The 27,377-nt window shown below is 29.1% G+C and overlaps 3 protein-coding genes and 1 pseudogene across 4 annotated transcripts; 3 read left to right on the top strand and 1 right to left on the bottom strand.

The window, feature by feature from the left end:
* The first annotated feature begins 6,077 nt into the window (after window positions 1-6,077).
* LOC110627124 (vacuolar protein sorting-associated protein 24 homolog 1) lies at window positions 6,078-9,615 on the top strand. Of its 2 annotated transcripts, none has more exons than XM_021773369.2 (6): window positions 6,078-6,420; window positions 6,580-6,656; window positions 7,512-7,614; window positions 8,545-8,666; window positions 8,922-9,116; window positions 9,218-9,615. In XM_021773369.2, exons 1-6 carry the CDS (start codon window positions 6,309-6,311, stop codon window positions 9,296-9,298), a joined length of 690 nt encoding a protein of 229 aa, XP_021629061.1. In that variant the 5' UTR covers window positions 6,078-6,308; the 3' UTR covers window positions 9,299-9,615. The 2 variants fall into 2 exon arrangements, with proteins under 2 accessions (XP_021629061.1, XP_021629062.1); XM_021773370.2 differs by having other exon boundaries at window positions 6,081-6,420; window positions 6,588-6,656.
* A 1,394-nt stretch (window positions 9,616-11,009) lies between these two features.
* LOC110625809 (serine carboxypeptidase-like) lies at window positions 11,010-13,276 on the top strand. Its single transcript, XM_043961465.1, has 8 exons — window positions 11,010-11,344; window positions 11,436-11,604; window positions 11,674-11,793; window positions 12,065-12,208; window positions 12,299-12,610; window positions 12,722-12,980; window positions 13,061-13,194; window positions 13,268-13,276. Exons 1-8 carry the CDS (start codon window positions 11,010-11,012, stop codon window positions 13,274-13,276), a joined length of 1,482 nt encoding a protein of 493 aa, XP_043817400.1.
* LOC110625808 lies at window positions 11,954-17,282 on the bottom strand (annotated as a pseudogene).
* Window positions 17,283-24,346: 7,064 nt separating this feature from the next.
* On the top strand, window positions 24,347-26,090 carry LOC110627033 (transcription factor RAX2). The gene is made up of 3 exons (XM_021773254.2): window positions 24,347-24,567; window positions 24,659-24,788; window positions 25,040-26,090. The coding sequence occupies exons 1-3, from the start codon at window positions 24,432-24,434 to the stop codon at window positions 25,812-25,814; spliced, it is 1,041 nt and encodes a 346-aa protein (XP_021628946.1). The 5' UTR covers window positions 24,347-24,431; the 3' UTR covers window positions 25,815-26,090.
* Window positions 26,091-27,377: the final 1,287 nt, after the last annotated feature.

Raw genomic sequence — 27,377 nt, 5'->3', positions numbered from 1 at the left:
TTTTTTAATATTTGAAGAATTTCAATAAAATTATTAATCTTTTCGTCTATTTTTTCTTTTATATCATTTTAACTAAACGATATTGATTAAAACTATTACGGAGTTTAATTATTCTTTTATTATATTGTAATCAGAATTTCGTATTTCTGTCAGATCCTTTCCATTTGCTTATCGGTGTTATATAGATAGATGTAGTCTGATAGGGCCAATAATAATACGCCGTGTGGGATGAAATTTAGATTAATAGGTTAATAGATTTTAAATACTAAATGATGTAGGATAAAACAAGAAAAAAAATAAAAGTGATAAAAATAAATTTAGGAAATTATAGAAAAACTTTTATATTTAGGTGAAAATAAGAATAAAATTTAAAAAAAAAATTAATACTTATTAATTTTCTTAAGACGACTGATAATGTATGAAATAAAAAAAGAGTGAATGAAGGGAATAGAAGTCATTGCATTTATTTAATTAGATAAGTCTCTCAAAAAATTAAAAAATAAAAATAAAAATCATGCTTAATTAATTAGACAAGCGCAAGTTACTCGGTGGTATTAATTTGTCTATATACGTTCAGCATGACCAAAGAAAATATTTCATGAGATACACATTTTTGCTGAATTTTTTTTTCATATATTTTTAATATTCGTCTCTCCTCTTTAATCACATGATGTGTTTTTGAATTTAGTACATTTTTCACATAATCACATGCAAATTGCAAAAGTCTTTTGGTCGTTAATTTTTTGATTTGACTTGATTTATAAAAAGTTTATATAGTATATATAATCTTTTCTTCATTACCATCAGCTAATTTCAATGATTAATAGTTATTTACTATTTTTAATAGTTAAACTAATTAGACTTTTAAATTTTAAAGTTAGATCTGATTTAAATTTGTCAATAAAATTTAAGATCAATTGCTCTGTATCTTTAAATTATACATTCTTCCTTAATCCTTTTTAAGAGTATATATTAGACTATATTTTTCAGTATTGTTTATGTTAAATTATGTTACGTTTTGATAAAAGATTATTTCGATTTCGTTAGAAGTTTTAATCAATATTATTTGGTTAAAATGAAATAAGAGAAAAATTAGGTTAAAAAACGAAAAGTCTTATTAAAATTTTTCAAAAATTGAAAAGTCAATTTTTAATAGATAGGGGAGCAGGCTATTTATAATAAAAATAAAATCTTAATATACAAAATTATGAAAATATGTAAAGTATTTAAAAAATAATTAAAATGTAAAATTGATCTTAAATAATAGAATTTTTATATCAAATTTTGTGATAAGGTCTGCGATTTTCGTCACATTTTTAAATGTCGTGCGCCTCAAAATCTCATTTTCGAAAAGTTATTGTAAGTCTCTATCGGACGTCGGCAGTAAAAATTAGGTTTAATTCAAATCTACTATAAAGTTCAAGACTAATTGCTACATGTCACATTTTATTATTTTTAATATTTATCTCTTTTATGGATATTGAAAAAAAATATATAAATAATGAATATAACTATTATATTTTTATTTCGCTTTAAATATTTTATGTTTTTTCTTAATCATAATATCAATAATTGGGTATTTAATATTCAAAAACTAATTTGGTGAGGCATAACTATCAAAGCCAATATTCAAGGCAAAAATTTCTTGCATGAGAGAGCCTCTTTTGTAGACTGCACTATTGGAATTAGAGAGTAGGGCCTATGTATTGTGTTTTTTCGGCTTTGGCCGGCCATGGCCTATGTGCATAACCGATTTGTGGGGTATGTTTGCCGACAAATCAATATGAAAGCTCCGGCGACGGTTATCTCAAATCCAGCCATTTCTAATATTTTGGCTTTGCATCAATAACCCAACAACAAGACTAAATTGAGTGAGACAGGCAGACAGTTAATCAAACAACATTATCATTTTGCTGCTCAAACTCAAACGCATGGTACGTAATAAATTCTTTTTTTCTTTTCTTTTTTTTAAAATCATATTTAATAGTATTTAAAATCAATATAAAACATATTATATTATATTAAAAAAATGATACTCGAAACTGAAACATAAGAAGTATGATGTTCTGCAGGTCCAAACTATGAAAACTTTGCGAACCCAAGATTAGGGACCCCTTAGATCTGCTTTATATCGGCTTGGTTTAAGACCAGCAACCTGATTCATAATTGAGAGACCGTACACGCACTTTGATCATTTTGTATGTCATTATTATACAATGAAATTTTTTTTAAAAAAAATCTTTTTCTGCAATTAATGTTCTTCCTGTTTATGACATTGAAATTCAGTTTTGTTTTTTAATAATAAAGGATAAAAATAAGGGAATTGAGCCGTTGCAATTGGATTATCACCAAACTTTCCAAAAAAAATTCATGCTAATCCAATTATATACATTTACGTCAAAAAAAAAGAAAGAAATATCAAAAGGGCAACGACAACTTGACAAGATACGAACCTAACATGAACAAGATAAGCAAATGAATTAAGATGATTAAAATAATGATAATTATGGACGGATAAGAAGAAAAATAGAGAAAATTGACAAAAATGTATCAAGATATATATTAATTAAAAAAATCTAAATTTGATCTTTACTTAATTTCGTACAATATTTTAATTTATTGGATGGATAGTAATCTATTTTATATGATCGAAAAGCTAAATATGTCATGTATATGGGTGATTTGTTAAATGAAAATATGAAATCGAATAAATCTATTTAATTTTGTTTGTACTTATCTAAGTATTGTGTTTAAAATTGTATATACAAATTAAATTCATTATTACTGAATTAGTTAGTAATTAGAGTCATAAATAAATAAATCATTAGTGAATGTTTATTTCAATATCAATTTAATTAGATTTGGATTATTTTTTAAACGAATTAAATTTAAACTTAATGTTTTAACACGCTTAATAATTGAATTAGAGTTTAAATTTTGAAATATTCAGTTGAGTTTGAATTTTAAAATATTCAGTTTGTTAAAATTTACGTCTTAATTCATTTATTAAACCAACCATGTATGAAACATAAAATTATTAATATTCGATTTAAATTTAAAATAAATAAAATTTGAGTTCAAATCAAAATTAAAAAAATTTTAATAAATTAAATTTAAATGTTTCAAAATTTAACTCGAGTAAATTCGTTTACCTCCAATTATAAAAAAAAAAACTATAACTTTTATAGTCAACACATATTCAATTCCTTTAGTTTCGTTTTCATTTGCTTGTCGTAATAACCAATTTCTCCCATCTTTTATTGTCAATATTTAAATTATCATCCCTAGTCTTGTAATAAAATAAGATTCGGATGATAGCTATATTTGCTTTAATTTTAGCATATTGCATCATATCATAACAAATCACTTCTTGACCTTTTCAACATACAAAAATTTCCTTTCAAGCATTGAATTAATATCAATTATTAGAAGGTTTAGTCTTAGAATTATTAATATAGAGGTGTTGATTTTTCATTCAAATTAAATTCCTTCAATTTGGTATAATTCATAATTCATCTTAATTTCTAAGTACTCAACTAAAAATATTTAAATTTAAGGCTTATCGAATAATCAATATTATCCAATTCAATTTAACTTTAAATTAATTATTATTTTAAATTCACATTTTGCCATTAATATGAAATTATTGGGTAAATTTATTTATTAATTCAGCTAAACCAGAAATCATATTAGAGAGTGGCATGCAAATGTGATATTCTCCGACAGAGATATATGATAACGAAGAAGAATCAAAGATAGGGTTTATGGAGTAGTTAGAAATTGCAAGGTTTGTCTGCAGGCCAGCATCCTTTTCAAAGGACAACTACTGCTCTATTGTCCTTCAAAGTCAAGGGCTTAGATGCCCTACCGACACGTTGATAGTGCCCTTTGTGAAATTTCAGACGACCTTTTAAAGAGTATTGCATCGACATGCATGATAGCTTAGCTAGGGTTTTCCAATTTGGAATTTTTGTAACTAATGAAATTGTGACAATTTTCCTTGATTGGGTTTCTTTGAAGGAATAAATTAAATGATATGCCTGAATAGATATAGAACAAGATTGGACAATTAAGTGGGTTAATTAATTATAATTTTAAATTAGGTATATTTTGGAAATTAGTATGTTGGTTATAGATTCCTTCATATTATTATTGAGGATTATGAATTAGGTCATATGATTTATGATTAAGATGGTATGTGGGGTTGGACTGAGTGCTGTAAATTTTATTCATAACGAAAAAGGACCAAACATTCGTTTTCAGAGTATGTATGAAAAGTGTTAATGGAACACCAAGATGATTTAAAACAACAATTCCTGAGCCAATCAACCAAGCAAAAGCAATCACCACAATTTACACAACCCAATTTTAATTAAAAAAAAAAAGCAAAGAAATCAAATGCAAGTCTAGACATGATGTAATCATTCAAATTATATTTAATAATTATTCCTGTTTTTCTGAGGGATTGAACTTATTATATTTATGAAAATTTTAAATCTTTAGAGATAGCCCAAATAAATCTATTTGGGCTTTCAAATGGCCCAAATAAATCACCACCTATCACAGATCCTATATTTTTATATTTTCAATTTGATTAAACCTTATGAAGGAATCAAGCAATAATTTACAACCAAAATGAGATATAAAAATTAATATATATAATAAATTTCAATTCAATTCAAATTTTGTATATTAGTTATTTATTATGAGAATTTATTTATATAAATAATTAATTAATTATAAAATATATTTAAATATTTTATAGAAATATTACAATTTTAAAATAAAATTGGTAATGAAAAAAATGATTTTATATAAATTATTAATAAAATTGCATAATAACAATCGGATTTTGTGAGAGTTTTGAATGTTAAAATAAAAATCGAATTTATATACACTTATATATATATTATAGTTTTTAGGCCAATCGATTCAAACAACTTAAAAGTTTATGCATATTTATATTTTAATTTAAAAGTTTTAACTTAATTAACTCAATCTTTATATTTTAATGTAATTTTAACTAATTTTTAAATTTTTAAATTTAATATTTTATATAATAATTTGATAATTTAGTTAATATATCATATATTATTATTATTATTATTATTTATATAAATTAATGATTAAATGATTGAAAAAACTGAACGTTTTTATTATTTTATATTTTAATTTAAATATTTAAATTTTTATTAATTAGTTGAATATTTATACGTGAGTATAGTTTTAATTAATTTTAAAAAATTAAAATATAAGAATTTAAATAAAATGTTAAATGTAATATTTTATTATTTTTTTAAATATAGTTAATTATATTTAAAAATAATATTAATTTATATTTAATTATAATTAAATAATATGTTTAATTTTAAAAATAATAGTAATCTAATTATTAAATATGTAATTAATAGTTTTAATTGAAAATAGATTTTATTTTATATTAATAATTATAAAGATTTTATAATACATATATTACATTTAATTATTTTATATATAGTACTATTTTAAATTAAATAATATATTTATCATAAAATATTTATAGTTATTACTATATAATAAAATTTATCAAAAGTAATAAAAATATAAAATGCTACAAATATTAAATTTTATTTCAGTTATTAATTAAAAAATAATTATAATAATATAAATGAGATATTAAATATATAATTAAATTGCTATATAAATTATTAAATTTATAAATTTGAGTTAAAATTATATTAAAATGTAAAAAATAAATTAATTAAATTAAAAATTAGAAAATTAAAATTAAAATATAAATACGTATAAATATTAAAAAATTTTAATCAATTAATCTAATTTTTTTATCGATAGATGTAAATTCGAATCTCATAACTTCAATTTTCTACTCATAATAATAAAAAAAATTATAATAGCAGCATGAATTGGGCTTTTCCGTATAGCCCAAGATTAGGTTCATGCTAAAATTCACAAATGCAAAAAGAAATTATTAGGTCCCCGGCCAACACAGGAGTAATGGACCCATAAACGACACTTTTTTCTCCTGTTGCTACATGTCGTTTAGATCTTTTACTGTAGAAGCGTACGAATCAGAAAGTGCATGTCGTTTACCATTCGCCTTGCCAGCTTCGACGCGTAGGAGGAGAGGCCAAGTCAAGAACCAAAAAGACCAGAGATTCCATTCCCAATTGTTTTTCTTATTTGGGTTCTCAAAATTCACAGGCAACAACACGAAAAGCTTGAATTTTGATCAATCGAAAATTTGCTCTAATCATTCATATACCCATTCCAAGCGAAGGATAGAAAAAGAGCCCAACCTCACGAAATAAATGGAGAAAGTGATGAACATGATAAAGCCGAAACCTAACCCACAGCAGCAATTGAGAGATTGGCAGCGCAGACTCCGCCAAGAGTGTCGTAACATCGAACGCCAAATCCGAGGCAATTTCTCGAATTTATGTTATTTTTTCTATGTTTCGCCCTTTTTGGTTTGTATTTGATGGGTTGTTTCTATTACATGGATCTGGGGTTTTGGTTTGTGGATACTCTTTATTTTGGCTTAGCTTTATTCTTATGGATTTAGTTTGGGTTCAATTTTAGATATACAGAGAGAAGAGAAAAGTGTACAGAAAGCAATCAGAGATGCTGCCAAGAGGAATGACATGGGTTCTGCCAAGGTACTGTTGCTAGCAACATCAAAATCAGTTCCTCTATGTGTTGATCGATTACTGTAAATTGTTTCTCTACGGCTCCTTTTGGATTTCTAGTTTCTCTGATTGATCAAGTTTATGGCTTTTTTTTAACCTGCTCACCAGATTGCTATTACCAGCAATTGTTGAGATGGTGTTGTTGGTTTGCTTTTTGATTTTGCTTTTGTATTACTAGTAGCTGAGTTTGCTATTAAAGGAACAAGGTGGACCTTTTTCTTTCTTTCTTTCTTTCTTTCTTTTTTTTTTTTTTTTTATACCTTTTGTAGTACGGTCAGTTGTATTGTTGCTAGGTTAATACTTAATAGTTTGCATTATAACACATTTGCCTCGCACGTTTTTCACAATTGATTTTTCATTTCAAGCCTCGATTGTGTAGAAAGTAATATCCTCCATGTTGTTAAATGATCTGATTAATAATTTTATAGTTCACATCTTGCGGCACATAACGTGAATGTGCATTCTATTTCCCACCTTGCAATAAGTTTGGTTACCATGTATCTGGAAAGTGAAACACCCAAGGGTAATCGCTTATTTTATAATCTCATGCTACAGTATTGTTGCACCTATGGAGTTACAGCCACAATTGTCGATGAACGGATGATTCTATGTTCATTTTCTGATTGTACAAAATAGAAAATTTGGTGCTCCTCTTATGTTTTTACCACTTGTTTTTATTCAATACAATGCAGTCATTTGGGTTCTATGTGGTCTTGGATCATGTAAGCTTACTGTGTTCTTATAGAGGATGCCAAGCACTAGCATGTAACGTGCAATGACCTTATTCCTTCTTTATTTTCATGTCCATTTTGTAATTTGTTACAGGCACTTGCTAAGGAAATTGTGAGATCTAGAAAAACAGTAAATCGGCTTTATGAAAATAAGGCACAAATGAATTCAATATCAATGCACCTTGGTGAAAGTGTGGGTATGTTGCATCTCATACTCCATTTGTGCTTTACTTTTCCCTTTACGCTCTATTTGGTTAACATATGAGGGATGAAAGAAAATAAAAAAGTAAAATAAAATTATAATATTCTCTCTATTTTTCCTTTTGTGGTTTGGATGAGAGCAAAATAAAAGTAGTTTACCCTGTTTGAAAAGAGAGGAAAATAGAAAATGGAAAGGAAATAACATATAATTTTACAATTTACTCTTTATAGGTTTTCTCAAGTTTCAATAAGTTAACAAGGTTAGAATTGCAATTTTATGCTTTATAGTAACTTTTCCCTTCAATTGTGTTATTTTCTCTCCAAATTGGGGAGATTGGTGAAAGCGGGATAATAAAAGCTATTTTCCTTCCCCTTGTGATTTTCCCCCTTCAACCAAACAAGAGAAAGTTTACTGTGTTAGTGGTTGGAAGATTGGGCGCTCCTTGGCAATTGTAAAGTGTATCTATTGTGAACTGGAGGCCAGGGGCTCAATTTATTTATAGCCAGAAGATGCTTACAATGAGCCAATTATGAAATAAGTTACAATGTGAGGGAATTTAGAGTAGTGGGTTGTACTTGTACGAGCAAAGCAGAATGGGTAAAAGTGCCCATCCATCTGGCTAGTGAGTTTGGGGGTGGCTTGTGGGTGTAAATGGCGGTGACAACGAGGTTCTTCTTTTAAATCCTGTTGTGAAATCCATAATGGAGTAATTAATTTGTATGGTTGCGATTTCTCATAATATTCATTTACATTATAAGTAGAAAAATGTTTGTGTATGATGTATAATTGCTATGTTCAGTAAAAAATATAGCTTGTGTGCGCTTATGGTCTTTGTTAACTGCATGTTATTTGCAATGGATCCTGATGTTTTGTTTCAATTTCCTGTAATCATTTTGTTGTTTAATCTTTTTTGGTTGATTTGCAGCAATTGCACGTACAGTGGGCCATTTATCCAAGAGTGCCGAGGTCATGAAGCTTGTGAATAATCTCATGAAGGCTCCAGAAGTGGCCGCTACAATGCTAGAGTTCAGCAAAGAAATGACCAAGGTTGTGTATTTGAAATTTTGTATGCTGGAACTCCTATGCTGCATTCCTCTTGATCCTTGGCATTATTGTATTAAGAAGACAATAGGAAATTGGTTTATTTTTTCTTTGCTATTGTATTGTCTTGGAAGCTTGCTTCCTGTTGACGTTATTATTAGTCGTCATTTCTTCACTTAAAATTAAACAAACCTTTAGGTAATTGTATTTGTATTATCGCTGACTTTGGTAATTGTTATTGTTTTTGTTTGTGATTTGTAGGCAGGGGTTATTGAGGAATTCGTGAATGATGCCGTTGACAATGCACTGGACTCAGAAGATATTGAAGAGGAAATTGAGGAGGAAGTTGACAAGGTCTTGACTGCTATAGCTGGTGAGACTGCTGCACAGCTACCAGAAGCGGTCAGGAAGGAGAGAGTGAAGCAGTCAGCTGGGACAGCGAGAACAGCCGAGGAGGTATGTGTGAAATATTGATTTGTGGTGACAAACTCACGTTCAGCTGCTGCTGCTGCTGCTTTTTTAACAGAAAATGTAAAATATTCTTTTGATTCTTCTAGGAAGAAGCCATTGCTGAGGGTGTTGATGATGAGGAAGAACTAGAAGAAATAAGGGCCCGACTCGCAAAAGTTAGGTCTTAATTTGAACCTAAGAGTCCCTTCCTCATCTGCTAGTGAATTAGAGAAGGGCTTTGAGCACATTTAACTTGCATGTAGGCGTTGATGACATCACAATGAAATTGTTGCAGAGTGAAACTCCATTCACCATTGACAGGGAGCACATGAGCAAAAATATATGTTTGTATTATATTTTGAAAGTGGTTTTTTTCTATATCCTCAAGTAATTAACCTCTGTGTATCATACCTAACTTGAGGCACATTGTTGTTGATGAGTCAAACTCCTTATTTGTATAAAAATGAATGCAATGTTATGGGAATAAGTCATTATTTCAGTGACAGCCAACAGGATGTTTTAGTTTAGGAGATTGACGTACTTTGATGGTCGCGTGCATGATGTTTCAATTGAATTCAAACTCGAGATCTTCTTAACTTGAATAAGATTCTATTACAATTGAGCTAAAAGTCCTTGGTTAATTTTAGATGGATTTCAGTTGATGAGTTCTTGAGATTACAATTAGTAAAAAGTTCAGAATTTTATATAGGACCTTACATATTTTTAGTTAAATCAAAATGATTCTAACCCTATCTAATGGATTAAGTTGCTCCATCTGAAATTAAAGGAAGAAATAATTTCTTATGGGCAAAACTGCTGAAAGGTAGAATTCCCTTTTCTGTCTCCCCTTTTCAGGAAAAGAAAATGGCCCTCAAAGGAAATTAATTTCCAATGGAATAATTAATCACCTCAACAAAAATAGAAAATTAAACCCCTAATCCTATTTATTGAATTCCTAATTTGCAAATCACACCAACTAAGCATACCAATGTAATAAACTAATACATTCTAAAAATTTGTCTACATTCACTTTATTATAAATTAAATGTGTAAAATATATAATGAAATTTATATATATAATAAAGAAATTTCTCTATTTAAATTTTGTTTATTTATGAAAAATGATTTATATTTAAAAATATTTTTTAATGAAATAATATTTTATTATTTAATTTTCATTTAAATATTTATTAATAAATTTATAATTTTAAAGGGTGATAAATGACTTTTTTTTTTTAAAAATATCATTTTTTAAAAATAATTTAATTTTTATTTAATCAATAAATATTTTTTATTGAATAAAATTTTTAAATAATATAAATATTAAAAAATATAAAAATTATTTTTCGTAAAACATACCAAACCTTAGATTCATAATACAGTAAATCTAATTTAAAATAATAAAAAAAAACAGCTGTCAAAGAATCTGGGTTTTGTCTTCATCAAAATAATTAGAAGCGTTTTCGTTTTTATTGTTTATGATGTCAGATTAACCAATTTGTTGAAAATTCAAGAGCATAACGCCAGAAAGAGTAAAAAGAAAAATAAAAGGGGCACAAAAAATAAACATATAAATAAAAAAAATTAAATTAATAATAAAATTTTATTTATTTATAAAAAATAATTCGTATGCAAAAAATAAATATTTTTTAATATATAACTTATAAATTTATTAATAAATTTTATTTAAATAAAATTTATTAATAAATTTATATATAGAAGGCTTAATAAAATTTTTAAGATATAAAAAATAATTTTTTTAATTAAAACAATATTTTTTATTAACTATATTTTCTTAGTATCCAAATTGCAAATGCAATGGAGTCTATATAAACCAGTCAAGATCCTTAATAATTTATGACTCAAAACCTGTCAAATCCACAGCTCAAAACCAGAATCATGGCATCAACTCTCTCTTACAAATTCCTTTCTTTGTTTCTTTTTGTCTCCATTTCTTCTCCTTTCTCGCATGCAACATCTCGCCTTCATGGCCAACTTCACTTGTCTTCAGCTTCCAGCTTGGCGAAACTGCAAGCAGAAAAGCTGATAAGAGCTTTTAACTTATCCCCTCAGCACTCCATCAATATCCCAACCCTTGTTGATTCTTTAGTAAATGGAACTCCGATCGTTGAGAAACCATTGAACTTGCATCTTCTTGGCAATCCAGGGTCTTCTGTTCAGGATTTCGGCCACCATGCTGGATACTTTAAGCTTCCCCATGCAAAAGCTGCAAGGTAAAATCATTGAAACACTATATGATCATGTTTATGAATTGCTTATTGTGGCTCAAGTCTCTGCTTTAATAATTCTGCATAACATTTGCAGGATGTTCTACTTTTTCTTTGAATCACGGAACAGCAAGAATGATCCTGTGGTCATATGGTTGACAGGAGGACCTGGATGCAGCAGTGAATTAGCACTGTTTTATGAAAATGGTCCCTTCCATATTTCGAAAAACAAATCTCTTATATGGAATGACTTTGGTTGGGATAAGGTACATATCGCAAGCAAGAGTCTTGTTCAATTTGATTAAATGCATAACTCCATTGCTTTTCTTTTGCAGGCATCAAACCTCATATATGTTGATCAGCCCACTGGAACTGGATTCAGTTACACAACAGACGAAAGTGACATTCGACACGATGAAAATGGTGTCAGTAATGACTTATATGATTTCTTGCAGGTCAGATTCTTTATATAAAATCTTTATATAGGGAAAAGTGAAAAAAGAAGTAATATGTAGTTGTATCAATTCCGGATCAATGGATTACTTTGGAATTTGTAGTTTAATCTTATACTATTAAATTACATAACTCGAAATGAAAAATCGATAAAATTACATGATATTTTTTTATATTTTTACCTTTTATCTATTAAGAAAATTACATGTTTGTTAACTCAAAAATTTAATTGCAAAGCTCAATATTTACCTGACTTGTCTATAAACTTGCTAGGCTTTCTTCAACAAGCATCCCCAGTTTGTCAAAAATGATTTTTACATAACTGGAGAATCTTATGCTGGGCACTACATCCCTGCTTTTGCTACTAGGATTCACCAAGGAAACAAAAATAAAGAAGGGATTCAGATAAACCTCAAGGTACATTTCCCTTGAGACATACTTCATTTATTTATTTCATCATTCTTAGTTGCCTTGTAATTGAATTAATTATATAAAATTGTTCATCAGGGATTTGCTATTGGCAATGGTCTTACTAATCCTAGTATTCAGTACGAAGCATACACTGATTATGCATTGGATAATAAGTTAATTCAGCAATCTGATTACGACAAAATTAACGAGTTGGTTCCAGATTGTGAGCAGGCAGCCAAAGCTTGTGGTAATTCTCTTCCCTTTGATTATGATGAACTGCTAAAAGCTCTGTCCTTGGTTGACCATAATGAACTGGGAATGATTTTTCAGGCACAGATGGTGAATCTTCTTGTGAAACTGCATATCTTAATTGCCAAAAGATATTCAACGGGATCCTCCAAGTTACTGGTAATATAAATGTAAGGAAGTATTCAACTATTTTTCAAACAAATAAATGCTGAGAGAGCATATTGTTTTTGAGGGGAAGTGATGAGAATTCATAGTTTCTTTGATGTGCAGTACTACGATATCAGAAAGCAATGTGAGGGGCAACTATGCTATGATTTTTCAGACATGGGGACATTCCTGAACACGAAAGAAGTTAGAGACGCTCTAGGGGTAGGAGACCTAGACTTTGTTTCATGCAGTTCTGATGTTTATGAAGCCCTGCTTTCGGACTGGATGAGGAACCTTGAAGTGGGGATTCCAGCTCTCCTTGAGGATGGAATCAGGGTACTTATCTATGCTGGAGAGGAGGATCTCATATGCAATTGGCTAGGTAAACTTCTACAGCTTAATTAAAACCTAACAATGCTGTGATTACATTCTCAATGAGTTGATATGCTTGTGTTTGGACAGGAAACTCAAGATGGGTTCATGCAATGGAATGGTCTGGCCAGAAAGAATTTGGAGCAGCCCCAACTGTTAGATTTGTGGTTGAGGGTGCAGAAGCAGGACAACTGAAAAGCCATGGTCCTCTCACTTTCCTTAAGGTCTGGCTTCCACACACACACACTCTCTCAAATGTGTTTTTGCATATTCCATGATATCTTATTCTAACTTCAGAAACTTTGATTATCTATGACAATAATCAGGTGTATGAAGCTGGTCACCTGGTTCCAATGGATCAGCCAAACGCTGCATTACAGATGCTGAAAAGCTGGATGCAAGGGAAGCTTGCTGTGACTACTACTGAAAGAAGGAATTCCTCCCAAGTGATCAACCTATAAATTTGTTTAGAATGATCAAACATTTTCTCATATTTATGGTTTCTGAGTTGTGTGCTGTGATATTTTTGCAAAAGTTCATTTGCGAATGAGCAGTTTCACTACTGTAGAAGGGAGCAATAACAGTTGTTTTACTTAAAATCTTTACCTGGTAGCTAATATTCATATCTCATCAGCATTAATATTGGATTCTCAAGTGTCATAAACAGACAATACTATATCAAACACAGCATCTTCAAGCCTCTAGTGCCATGAAAACAATACAATGCTTAAACTAGATATTCCAACTTCTATACAAAGAGGAATGACAACGGAAATCTCAAAAGCATCAATACTTGAAAAAATTGAAGAGAAGAATCAAGAACTTGCTCTTACCCTAAACAATGCCCTCAAGGTCTCACTTGCTGGCTGAAAACAGATCCTCAAAGGCAAAACTTCGACTGCAGGCAAGAGTTGGGCATTATCATTCTTGGGTTTTGACAGTGTCATCTTAGACATCTCTCCTTCTAGAACTGTTCCAACATTGGCAGCTATGAAACACAAATGCCCTTAATTCATCATCAACCATCAAAACGTAAAGATATTTTTTATAATAATAAACATACAATAGGAGACTCTTGTTAAGATATAACTACTCCCTCCATCTTATAAACATAATTTTGTTTTTCTTATTTATACAATTCAAATTACAAACCACTTTCCTTTACGAGTTGGTAATTTATAATTACCCTCCTCATATTCCTTATTTAATATGTATTAGAAAAGTAAAAATTTTATTAGTTATAAGAATAAATTAGTAATGCGATAATATGAGTGCAGGATATATGGAAATTTAATGGTTTTACCTGATATCATATCATGCATTTTAGCTAGTGGACTCCATATATGAGAACCTAGAAAACTAATAATGTATTCATAATTTATTTCATACTATTAGTAAATCTTAAACTATATTTTTTATATTAATATGTAATTTAATTCACACTCATTTTAACTTATACATAATATAGAATTCTAATCAGTTCATTCCATGCAGATGGACAGTAAGTAACAAGCTGGCCGGAAGCCTGGAAGGTAACATTTAGTTTATAGGAACTCAGACAGTGTAACTGGATCCTTGGAAATACAATACGAACAATGGACCTTGAATCATATGAAAAACATCAGATTCTTGCAGGTCCATTAATGTTGTTAAAGGAGAAATCTATCTTCCAAGCAATTTTCTCCAGGAAGCTGAGAGAAGATTTCCAGATCACCCTTCCAAAACTTCTAGAAGGATCCTAGAAGCGTACTGCATAGTCTTATATACAGTTTAATTTGGTTTCATGTGTTCAACAAATCAAGACAAACAGCTCTGAAACTTTAACAATTCAAGTGAAACCAAACTATTTAAAAATTGGCTATGCAAAGTGGAAATATACATACAGTACATTGCAGCAGTTTGAGGACGACTGCACGCAGTTGGGCGAAGTACTTCACTGTTGTTCATGTAACGGTTGCATCTGTCTGGCTTGCTGAGGCACTCGACTCGCGAGCTATTATCATATTTGTTAACCATAGATGAAAATGTATCCATATAGAGTCCCCAAAAAGAAACTAGAGGGTCTGCCCAAGTTTTGTCTATAACAAACTTCAGGTGCTGAGATTCTACAGTTGGAAATTGCAGAAGCCTCTGATATCCTACTGTGGTGCCATTCATCACTTTCTTCCAATCCCCATCCTTTTCAATCTCAAGATGGAACTCAATAATCCTTGCCATGTGAATTGGCTCTTGCACTTGCAGAACATTGAAAGCTACTGGCCCAGGAAGATCTATAGAACTCCCAATTAGATTGATTCTCCTCAGGAGCCCAATATGTCTAGATTCCTTCTTCCAGGACATTGTTGGGGTCAAAACGGAATCGTTAGAGCTGCCACGAGTACTGCTGGCAGTGAGGAAGGCATTCTTGGCAAGGTTATGAGAAAATATAGATGAACGGAGTTCAGAAAATTCCAGTAAGCACTTTAATGTCTTCAGCTGATACAAGGCCTGAAGAGTTTGGGGGCACATTTACTAACAACAGGCAGTTTCTGCCAACAGATTTGTAGTATATATCAAGAAGCCTCATTGCAGATTTTGGGATTTCTGATGCATGCCAAAACCAACCAGGTCTAATGGAGACATCACACTCTGCAGGAACCCAATCATGGCCTGATGGGTCTCCTTCCTGTGAGTATCTGTTTGACAGACAAGAAGTGAACAAAAATCTGACATTTCTTCAGAAGGGGAAGTAACTAGACAAGAATTTTATAATTCATTTATTTTAAAGAAAGTAAACTCACTTTGGATCAGTGTCTCCAATCTTGACAGAACTTCGATTGAAAAGAGACCAACATGTAGAATCAGCAACACCAGCTTCATCTCCAATCCACCTTGTATCAGAATATAACAGCTCCAGGCTGCAGTTGACGGATGAGACTGAACCAACTATCAAAAAAGTAGTCCATGTCCTTCTCTCCTTCCCCTTTTGCACTATCCAACCATGCCTCCTTGATCTCTCCATACCTGCCATAACTTTTTAAAATAATCATAATGCTCCCTAAATTTCTTATATGAAGTCACAGCAAGACTAAAATTAACAGAACCTGCCGGACGTTCCAAGAAACTTAAATGCAGAACAAGAATTTGAAAAAACCTTATTCAATGAATGGCAGTAGCGTCCAGGAAACCATGATAAACAAAACAAACCATCAAACAATCCAAACACCAAAAATCACATTGACAACGACTCAGTTAATCAAGTAAACTTCTCAAGTTGATGAATGATAACACTAAGTTAATTACAAAAACTGTAGAGAAAAATAAAGAGACAACATGAATAGGAAGAACTAAAGAATATGTTATTTATGTGGCTTGTACTTTCGCCCAATTGTGATCCGACTAAAAAATTTGGCTGCGACTCAAATGGGATAAAAAAATGGAATCAGTACTCAGAGGAGTATGAAGGGTTATAAATACTTGTATTTTTTTTTTCTGCCCTAGATTACTTGAGATTTCGGAACATACATTGAATCAATTTTAAGAGCTGAGAGAGATTGTGTCATTCTTTTTCAATTGTGATGAAACTTTATCTCTATTTGCCTTTGGCCGTAGATGTCACAGTCGAAATTTTTTCTATTATTGTCTTGAGAGTTGTGTGCTCCTAGTGTTGTGCATAAGAAACAACAAAGGGACATAAACCATACATAACACTAAAAATCACCTGGTCAACAACTCGGGCATTTGGCCCATATAGAACTCCTTATATTCCAGAGTCTTGCCGTACGACACCTCATGCCTATCCCATGGGGAAAGATAAAGGCCTAAATCCACACCAGCCTCTTTGGCAGACAAAGCCAGCTCTTTAATAACATCACCAGTTCCACTGACTTCACGGAGTAATCTGTATATTCGCTAGGCCATAAACAGAACTGCAGTGAGCATGACACGATTAAAGCCAGCATCTTTCGCCACTTGAACCCACTGGGTGGTGTTGAGGCTGGTCGGGTTGAATAAAGAAGGGTCAGCTTCGCCGGTACCCCACTCAGAGTCTCTCAAGGTATTGGGACCAAAGTGAATGAAGAGTGTCACGGATGTGAGTTGCCATTGCAGCTGAGGAGCTGAGGGGATTGGTAAAATTGGAAGTGGGGTGGCTTGAGGACGGCAGAATAGCAAACGTGTAATAGAGATAGTGGGAAAAAGAAGAAAATTAGATTCAAATGAATGTGAAATCGTGTTAAAGCTTCTACTACAGCTACAGATCTTCTTCCCCTCCACCATGATGCAGATGAAGTAGACGTATGAGAAGGAGAGAAACACAGAAAAAGCTCGAAGGTCACTTTCAAGTCCTTAAGACAAAACTTTTACCAACCAATTGAGTTTGTGTTATTGGACTCTGCATGCAATAGTGTATGGGCTTGCAAGGAGATCTTAGAGATGAGAATGAATGGGCTTTCGTGGCTTCTTGGCTAGAGATTGAAGAAAACCAGATTTCATGATTCAGCCATTTTTGGTTCATTGTTTAGAAATAGAAGGGACTGCCATTTTTAAACTTTGCCGGCTTTTTGGTTGTAGATTAGCTCTCATCGAAATACATTCTTCCAAATTGTGTAATGCTGCAGAAATCAGTTCTTAATGATTAGGTAATTGGTTTCTAGACAAATATTGATTCCAGCTTTTTCCAAATGCTACATAAAAGGAATACCATCATCTCATCAAGATTGTTATCCTGATTTTAGTTCCTCAGGTTATCTAGGAGTTCTTACCAGGATTCCGCATGAGCATTAGAGGAGAGTGAAGCCAAATATGGACAGCTCTTGGGCATTTGAAAATAGCCAAACTGTTACCGTTGCAATTTTTTTATTATGTATTTTTCAGGAAAAGAAATTAACTAAATATTGCTTATTATACACATATTAAACATTTAAATTTATAAAAATTATAACAATTAAAAATAAATTAAACATATGATTTGATGATTTATAAATAAAATAAAAAATAGTTTAACAGTACTAATTAAATTTTAAATTTTTATAAAGTAAAAAAATTATATTTATCTAATTTTATTAATTTATAAAATTTAGACAATAATCAGTAATATGTATTATCAATTTTAATTTTTTTAATAAATTATCTATAATATGATTGATTTGTATTTAATTACTATGATTTTTATAAATTTAAAGATTGATTAAATTATAATTTTAATTCAACTATTCAATAAATTAATCCTAATTATAATTTTATTCTTTTAACTAATAAACTAGAAACATCATTTAGCATATACAAAAAAAAGAGTTAATAGTATTATTATGTTATTATGAATGTAATAAGCTGAGTACGGCATAGAGAATAATTAAAAAAATGAAAAATAAGAAAAATTTATATATTAAAATTTAGACTTATAAATTTATAAAAAATATAAATAATAATAAAGAGAATTTATATATTAAAATTTAAATTTATAAATTTATAAAAAATAAAAGGAAAAAAAAGTGTTAAAGAAAAATAATTTGCGGTTGTTAAACACTAAACACAAACCTTAAATACTGTTGTTGTTGAATATGACCAAAGTATTTGCAAGGACTTAATTGGGTTGGGCTAGCTTATACGTGGGCTGACCATATCAAAAAGGAAAGCAGTTTATTTATTTCTTTTTGTTTTAAATTATCCATATAATTTTATATATCATCACCAAATTCAATTATTATTTATATTTATTTTCTTTCAAATTTTTTATTTTTTAGAGATTAACATTGAATTAGTTGAATTTAAAATTAAATCGAATTAAATAAATCATAAATTAAAATTTTAATATTTATAAAAATTAAATGAAATTGATTTTAAACAGGAATTAAACTGAATCAAATCGAATCAATATGATTCAGTTCGATTTGATCAATTAAATTTTTAATAATTTTTTTATTTTTTACAATTTATTTTTATTATTTTTTAAAATTTAATTGAAATAGTTCAATTTTAATTATAATTTAATATCTCTATATTATAAAAAATAATATATTATTACTATTAATCAATTCAATTTAATTTTTTTGATTTTTTCTTGATTAAAATCAAATCAAACCAAAATAATTAAAATTTTTAAAATTAAAAATCAAATCAAATTAAAATAAATAAATAAATAAAATTAAAATTTTAAATTAATTTGACTCTATCGTAATTTTTCAATTTTAACCTTAAACCCCCTGTTTAATCCCACTAGCTAAAATCTATATGCCCATTTATATGGGTGAATTGCTCTAAAATATATTATTTGAAGAGTAATTTATAATATAGTTTATGGAATATGATCAAAATCAGCTTAATCTTCTTTTTATAAAAAAAATTAAATTATTGGAGTATCATTTATTTAGCCCATTAAATTTTATTTTTTTATAATATTTTAAACTATATGATTTTAATATTTGTGATAATTTATTTTTAGATTTGAATTGTTTTTCTGTAAATAATTTTAAATTTATTATTAATTAATAGTAATTTAATAAAAAGATTATTTTATTAATTTAAAGAAATAAAGTCTAAAATTATGATGATTTTCATAGTTGAAATTTGAAAAATAAAAAATGTGAAAACATGGAGATTGGACCAGGGTGCGCCATGCCCCTACACGCAGGCCTGGAGGGCTCATCCCTATCTGTATCCATTGGGGCAGTAGTAGCTGTATTCATCAAACAATCACTGACCCAAAATGATTTTCTTTTTATTTTTTGAAATAATCCAAAATAATTATTTTAAAACAAAATAAAAATAAGAAATGAAAAAATAGGTGACCACTCACAACTCAACCCCTGTGGCTGTAAACCAAACCAAACCCTCACCATCATAATCATATGGATTTTATAAAAAGGTTGAAGATGATGAAGCAAGCGTGCATTTTGCTCGATTTGATTGATTGATTGATGGCTTTCTTCTCATCCAACGCATCCTCTTCTCCACATAACCTCTTTTCTAATAATAATAAATAAATAATAATTATTATTATTAAATTATAAATAAATTATTATCTGAAAACAATATATTATATATATGATTTTAGTTCAAGTAAAATTTACGCCTTATGTTATTTACAAATTACAATCTCATAAAATGTTCTAATAATAATCCCAGGAATTGGTAAAATTAGACTGAGGAAAAAAAAAGGAAAAAAAATTACACGTGCGAACCAAGATGAGCGAGTAAAGCAGTTCGGGGAGTGGGGACCACCTTGGCTTGTGGGCTCGAAGCTTGAGGTAAGAGGAACCCGTGTCGAAATCACATGCAAAGAGAGCTTAAACAAATGTATAAAAAAGAACACGAATCTTGAAAATGATTTTGGGTTGTTTTGGTGAGTCTCACACGTGGGAAGTGTTTGTGTGTGAGAGTGAGTGAGTACAAGTAACTTATGACGTCATCGAAACACAGCCAACCCAGCCAGGCTACCTGTTAATGTTCGTGTCTGTGTCGAATCCCAGTTAACACTTTTGCTTCTTTTTTCTTTTTCCTTTTTTTTTTTTTTTAAATATTTATTTATTTATTTTATTTATTTCTCAGCAATTTTTATTTTTATTTTCTTTTTCACATTTGCAAAAATGAGACACCCCACTCTTTTCAAATCTTCTTTGTCCCCGAAAGTTATTGTTATTTACAAATATAGCACTTGAGCTCATGATTTATTTTTATTGTTATGTCAAAGGCAGCTCGATCAGTGGAGACACGAAGGTGTATTTAGACAAATGAATCGCATGCAATTTTGCTTAGACTTTTAGGCTAATTATGTTTGTTAATTAACACTAAATAATAGTTAAACCAAATAAATAATAATAACAACAATACACATTAAACTCACCTTGCAATTCATTAATGGAGAAATTAAAATTATTGTTAATATAGTTGACAAATTAGGAAGAAAATTAACAAATGATGAAAAGAAAAAAAAAAGAGAGAAAAGAAAATGGTTGACAAATTTACAATGATGTGATGGAAATGAAACTCATCAGTAGCTAGCATGTGGAAACATGGAGAAATTTTTGGAGGGGTTTGAGTTCAGCTCTTTCTTTTCAGAGGAAAAATATCAAACAGTTGACAAAGTATAATAGTTAGTCACTGAAACTGAAATCTGAATGTTTTTGTTTTGTACAGTAACAAAGTATATTTCTTTCAGCCCTCAAAGTTTGTTCCAAAGTCCAAACCCTTCCACTCTGCAACTCGGTACGTAATCCACAGTGATTTAGTGCGCCCAATTTCAAATTACAACTACAAGAATAAGTCAAACTCTTCGGTTCCTCGATTTTTCCTAAATAATCGTAATTATATGAATAATATAAAAATTAAATAATAATTTTTTTATTTTAATAATTTAATCGTAATTATATGACTAAAGCCTGTAGCTTATGGATTGCCAACCTTTGAGAAAAAGAGAGGAAGAAAGTAAAGTGTATGGATGTTTCCTCCATGTATAAGAGTCAATGCGAATGACGACACTTGTCTCTTTTGTTTTTTATTAATTGTGATTAATTAATGAATTATTATTTTGATATAAAATTTCATGGACACCAATATCCTTCTTGTTTTCAAATTTGAAGATTCCAATTGGAGTTGAAGAACAGACAGGGATATTATTAATTAAATTAATTAATTAATTAATCAATTTCTTTTTATAGCCAGGAAACTTCATTCACTTTTAAATAATCCCAGGCGTACCTATATATTTTTCAAAATATATCAAGTAGACTATTAATCTCTCAAAAACTAAATAATAATTTTCTTTTGAAAAAATAATTTACCCTCTAATTATTTTTTTTTAATTTTTTTTTCATGCTGAATCTAAAATAAATGCATGGCTTTCTCTCTCATACGTCTCCTTTCACAAGTAAGATTTAGATTTAGGTGTGTCTGTATATCTATTCTAGCTTATCTCTGTGGAATCTATTAGTAGTTTATTTGCATGCCAATACTATGCAGTTTTATTTATATTTTAATATTATAATTTACAACTTACAAATTATTATATTTCAAAATAAGTACTCAGTCATTAAATTATCAATTATTTAGATAATTTTATATTATAAATAATAATTTTCTACTTGCATGCATATACAAATCACTCATTATAAACAAGTATGAATCAAGTAATTAAGGTTTTGGTAATGAATCCCATGATGTAATTTAAAAAAGGATAATAAAAATAAAAAAGGAAAATAGGGCAGCCAGTAATTAAAGAGCACCTGTATTCTTACAAAGATGATTTGTTTATTATAAGTTATACTAACTTTATAACGGTATTAGTCTTCATAAGTAATTTTATATTTAACCAAAGCCATCATCTTGATAATTACTACCTAATTAATGTAAAAAAGCTATTGACCGCTAGCTCTCTCCCACACTCTCTCTCTATATATAATTGACAGATCTGTAAAATAGATTTTACTTTAACGGTTAAGTTAATAAAATGCTTTTTGAGAGTTTTAAACATAGAAAAGATGCCTTCGAGTGTTAGTCGCGGTAAGTCACTACTATGTTTTTAAAATTAAAAAAAAATGATTAAAATTGAATTAATTTAAAAATTTTATTTGATTTAATTTTTATTTTAAAAATTTTTAATTATTTCAATTTAATTCGATTTTAATAATAAAAAAATAATATATATATTTGTTACCTATGCACAGTTAATTGCTCTTAAAATTTCAAAATTTACTATTATAGCTCTATATTTTTTTTTCAATTAAAATTATTGATATAATATAATATGCACTTAAAATATATCATACATTATCATCATACAACAGTGTTACATAATAAAATTCTAATAATGCATAACACTTAAATTTTAAAAAAAATATTATTAAAAAATCATATATTAAGTAAATAATATTAAAATTTCATTGGAAATTAAATTTAATATACTTTACACAAAAATACTAACATAAATAAACAATAAAATCATTATTAATAGCTTTTTTAGCAAATTTTATTTTAAAAAACATTTTTTTAACGCTAAAATATAAATCTTTTAACTTTTAACATGTAAAAAATCTAAAAGTATTCTTAAAAATTTATTATATTAATTTAGATAAATATAATAATCACACATGGTATGACTGAAAAATCCCAATAAGCTATCCTTTGGATTTACCTGATTACTGTTTCATAGTGGAATTATTATTTTATTAATTTAGATAAATAATCCAAATTAAGATATATTAATATTAGATAATTGCATGTAAAAGCTTCATATATAGAATGAATTACTTGATTTTAATAATCACATATATAAAATAAACAATTCCCATATGATATGTCAACCAATCTTTTCACATCAAAAAGAAAAAAGAAACCTTGTAATCAAATAAAATTAAGAAAAAATCTCAATGGGTTAATTTCTTTGAACTTTCATTTCTATCATATCATGCTAAAAGTGTTTGAATTGTAGAAAAAATTAACAGAAACAAATGAAAAAAAAAAAAAAAAAGGTTGCTGGCTTTGAACAACAATTAATGTGTTATCACGTTTGCAATGACTTAATCAGCTTAATAAATAAAATAAAATAAAATAATAATGATGTAATCAAAATTTAATTATTGGCAAATGCAGTAATTAATTAATTAATTAATATTTCTTGTGTTCAACGGAGAATCTTTCTTCATTTCTAACTCATAATAACTAGAATTGTCAAAATTATCATACAGCTAAATTAATTAAATTAATTAATTCTCATCATAAATCAAATCTTCCTATGAACTAATATTGTAGAACAAGATTTCTGGGCAGTGTTTTTTTTTTTTTTAATTATTGGATGGAATATTGTATTCAATATGTAGATGGTAGGTAGAAATTAATGGGTATTTCAATTTTTAAAGAAACATGTTGGTGTATAATTGATAAAGTATGAAAATTTAAATAAAATGTGGGTAATGAATTGATTAAACTAGTAATTAATTTTTGAAGCAATTTAGTTATATTAATTATCTACCATAAAACAAACCTAGACATTTACTTAGTCTGCGGTTTGAAAAATGTCACAGTTAGAAGCCTGTAGCTATCAATTCACTAGCCTGTTGAATTTCTTCTCAAAGAGACATTGGATGCCCTTTGAAAATTAATTTGAAAAAAAAAAAGAGAAAAAGAAAAGTCTGAGCAAGGCTTTATCTATGCAGGGTAAACCAAAAATTGAAATATGGAAACTTCTACTAATTAGCTTATTAGATCTCTAATTAAATTTAAATAATTAATTAATTAAGTTGGGAACTGATTGAACATGTCTATCATTTTGACTTGTGCACATCTCTGAATACATAGAAAATAAAGTATATAATATATATATTTTTTTCATTTTCTTTTTTCTTTTTTTTTTAATTATAAAAAAACCCATCTAGTCCTCTTCTATTAAAGGCAGCAAGCAGCCCCTCACCATAAGTTTATGTAGAAAGTGAGACTTGTTGGGTTCTTTTTATAAATTTTGACAAGAAAAGAAGAGAGAGAGAGAGAGATGGGAAGAGCTCCTTGTTGTGATAAGGCAAATGTGAAGAAGGGACCTTGGTCTCCAGAAGAAGACTCAAAGCTTAAGGAGTATATAGAAAAATTTGGAACTGGTGGAAATTGGATTGCTCTTCCTCAGAAAGCTGGTAAGATTATAACATCAACTTCAAAAATTAATGGATTTGATTTTATGGGTGCTTGTTTTTCTTACATGAGTGGTTGTTTTCTGATGAACAGGTCTGAAAAGATGTGGAAAGAGTTGCAGATTGAGATGGCTAAACTATCTGAGACCCAACATTAAACATGGTGAATTCTCTGATGAAGAAGACAGAATTATCTGCACCTTATTTGCTAACATTGGAAGCAGGTAGATTCAATATTTTCTTTCTCTTTCTCATCCAGCATCTGATGTATATCTCAAAAGGAAATTTAGGTTTCTTTTTTTAATTTTTTTTAAGAAGAGAAAGATATTCTTGAACAAATCAAGAATCTCCTATTTTTGGATAATTTCTGTGCATGCATGCCAAGTTTTAGATCCAACATCAAGAACTACTTACAGCTATCTGAATTTTTCTTCTTATGGAGTCTTATTTTGTTTCTTTAACATGCAAATTGCAGATGGTCAATAATAGCTGCTCAGTTACCAGGCAGGACTGATAATGATATTAAGAATTATTGGAACACCAAGCTGAAGAAGAAGCTCATGGCCGTAGCTCCTCAATCTCAAACAAAGCCATTTTCATTCCCATCTCCTCATCATCAATCTTCACCATTATCATCTCACTCACTCTTATCTCTCTACAAAGACTCTTCTTCTTCTTCTTTCCCTTATTTCCCTCCCAATTTTAAACCTTTCACTACTGTATTTGACCCCATTTCACCAATCCCATCAAATCTTTTAGCCAAAAATACCACCACTACAGCCACAAACTCATCCTCACTTTTTCAAACCCAAGAGAGCCTGCTGAATCCTTTGCACTACTATCATCCAGTGAAAGATAGTAACAATGGTAGCAGCAGCAACAATCTACTGATATTTGGAAGTGAAGCAAGTTGCAGTTCTAATTCTGATGGAAGTTGCAGCCAGATCAGTTATGGAGGACGAGAGATCAAACAAGAAGATATGGGATTTCAAAGCTACATCTCAAATGGGTATGAAGAGAACCAGAAGTTCATGTTTAGTTATGGCATCAACAGCTGTAATGGAAGTGAGAATTTGAACCAATGGACAGAGAAGACAACTGGGTATTTTGGAGAAACTTCACCATTTGAGTATGATCTTGAGGATGTTAAGCAACTGATTAGCAGCAGTAGTAATAATAGCTGTAATAACAACAACAACATCCTCCTTGATGAAAACAAGACACAAGAGAAGTACATGTACTACTACTGATGAAATATATATATATTATATAATTATTTGAATGATTTTCTGGGGACTGACTGTAAGTAAAATCAAAGAAAGAAGATTTGATGGGGTAAGGTGGGAAGGAAAGATTTTCAGATAAGACTTGGAGTTTTTCATGGGGGATTGTGTTGTTTTCTGATGAAAAATATGAAACATTTCTTCTTTTGACAGTACATGGGTTTGTAAAAAAGCTCCTTTTTATTTTGTGCCATTTCTTTTTGGGAGAGGTCTTGACAGTTTCATGACTTCTCTCCATTTCATTATGTGTTTCTTTTTTTCTTTTACGTACGAAAGTCTCTCATTCACTTCTTTCAATAGTCAGTAATAATGTAAGAAAAAAAACAAGCTAAATTATTACCCTTTTCTAAGATTAAACAGAAAAAGATAGCAACTTCTATATCGCATGAGAGAAGTTTTCTCTTTTGTACAAAGCTTGAAATTTTCTTCAAGTGATTCATGCTTTAATCTATGTGCCAGGGAACTTTCTTGCTCTCAGATTTTAAAAAGTAATTTTTTCTACAAAAATTTTACAAGACTAAATTAAAATTAACCTTTAGCTCTCACCGATTCATGACCGTTTAGATTTAAAAGCATGTTAAAAGAATCAAAGAGAACATAACAAGGGTAGATGTGGAAACTGTCTTCCACTATTTGGCTTCCATTAGCTTTTGTGTAGAAATATTTTGACATTGAATATTAGGGTTAAGTTTGATTTTATTATTAGGGCTATATACCCCATGAAAAGTCCAGTCTACCCTTTAAATTATAGTGTTTGTTGGGATGTCATGAAGGGTAGTTGAGGTCCTTTCCCTATATATGGGTCTCTACAAAGCCTAGAATCTTTTGCATGAACTAGGTCTGACTCAAAGGTGAGAACTTTGTCTACTATAAATTTTTAAATCAATAAGATGATGATACAAAGTTTGGATTTTTGTGGAGGTACTAGCTTTAAAAAATTACTTTAATAATTAATTAATCTCATATAATCTCAGTCTTCTTTCATAATCCTCTTTTGTTTATTATGAAATATCTATTAATTTCTTCCCTTATGTATGTACATTTTAATTTAATTAATCAAACATTTAACAAATAATATTTATATATTAATTTGTTAATTAAGGTGATTGGACCCATTTGTTCTCATTCATTCTAGCTGTGTATGTAGTGTAAACAAGAATATGTCCACACACATTCATGGTTAATTATATTATTAGAATATTTAAATAAATATTTCATAAAATTTAGAATGTCAAAATATTTTATTTGCATTTTATTTTTTTTTAAATTAATATATAAAAAAATTATATATATATATGTAATGCTCGTCAAAATAAAATAATAACATAATTGATCAATATGTAAAAAAATTGAGATGCTTAGCACTTAGACAGTCATTCGGATGTTTAAGTCAGTAAATTAAATAATAAAGTGAGTGTAAGAATTGCTTAAAATTAAATAGTAGTTATATAAGAATTGATATATTTGTCTTTATAATCATCGATTTTTATATTGTAAAAAGATGAAATTAATTAATATTTTTTAAAAATT

This window comes from Manihot esculenta, chromosome 11, assembly GCF_001659605.2.
Source record: "Manihot esculenta cultivar AM560-2 chromosome 11, M.esculenta_v8, whole genome shotgun sequence".
Classification (NCBI taxonomy): Eukaryota; Viridiplantae; Streptophyta; class Magnoliopsida; order Malpighiales; family Euphorbiaceae; genus Manihot; species Manihot esculenta.
The sequence above is the reverse complement of the archived record's forward strand: the minus strand, read 5'-3'. Positions and strand labels throughout refer to the sequence as shown.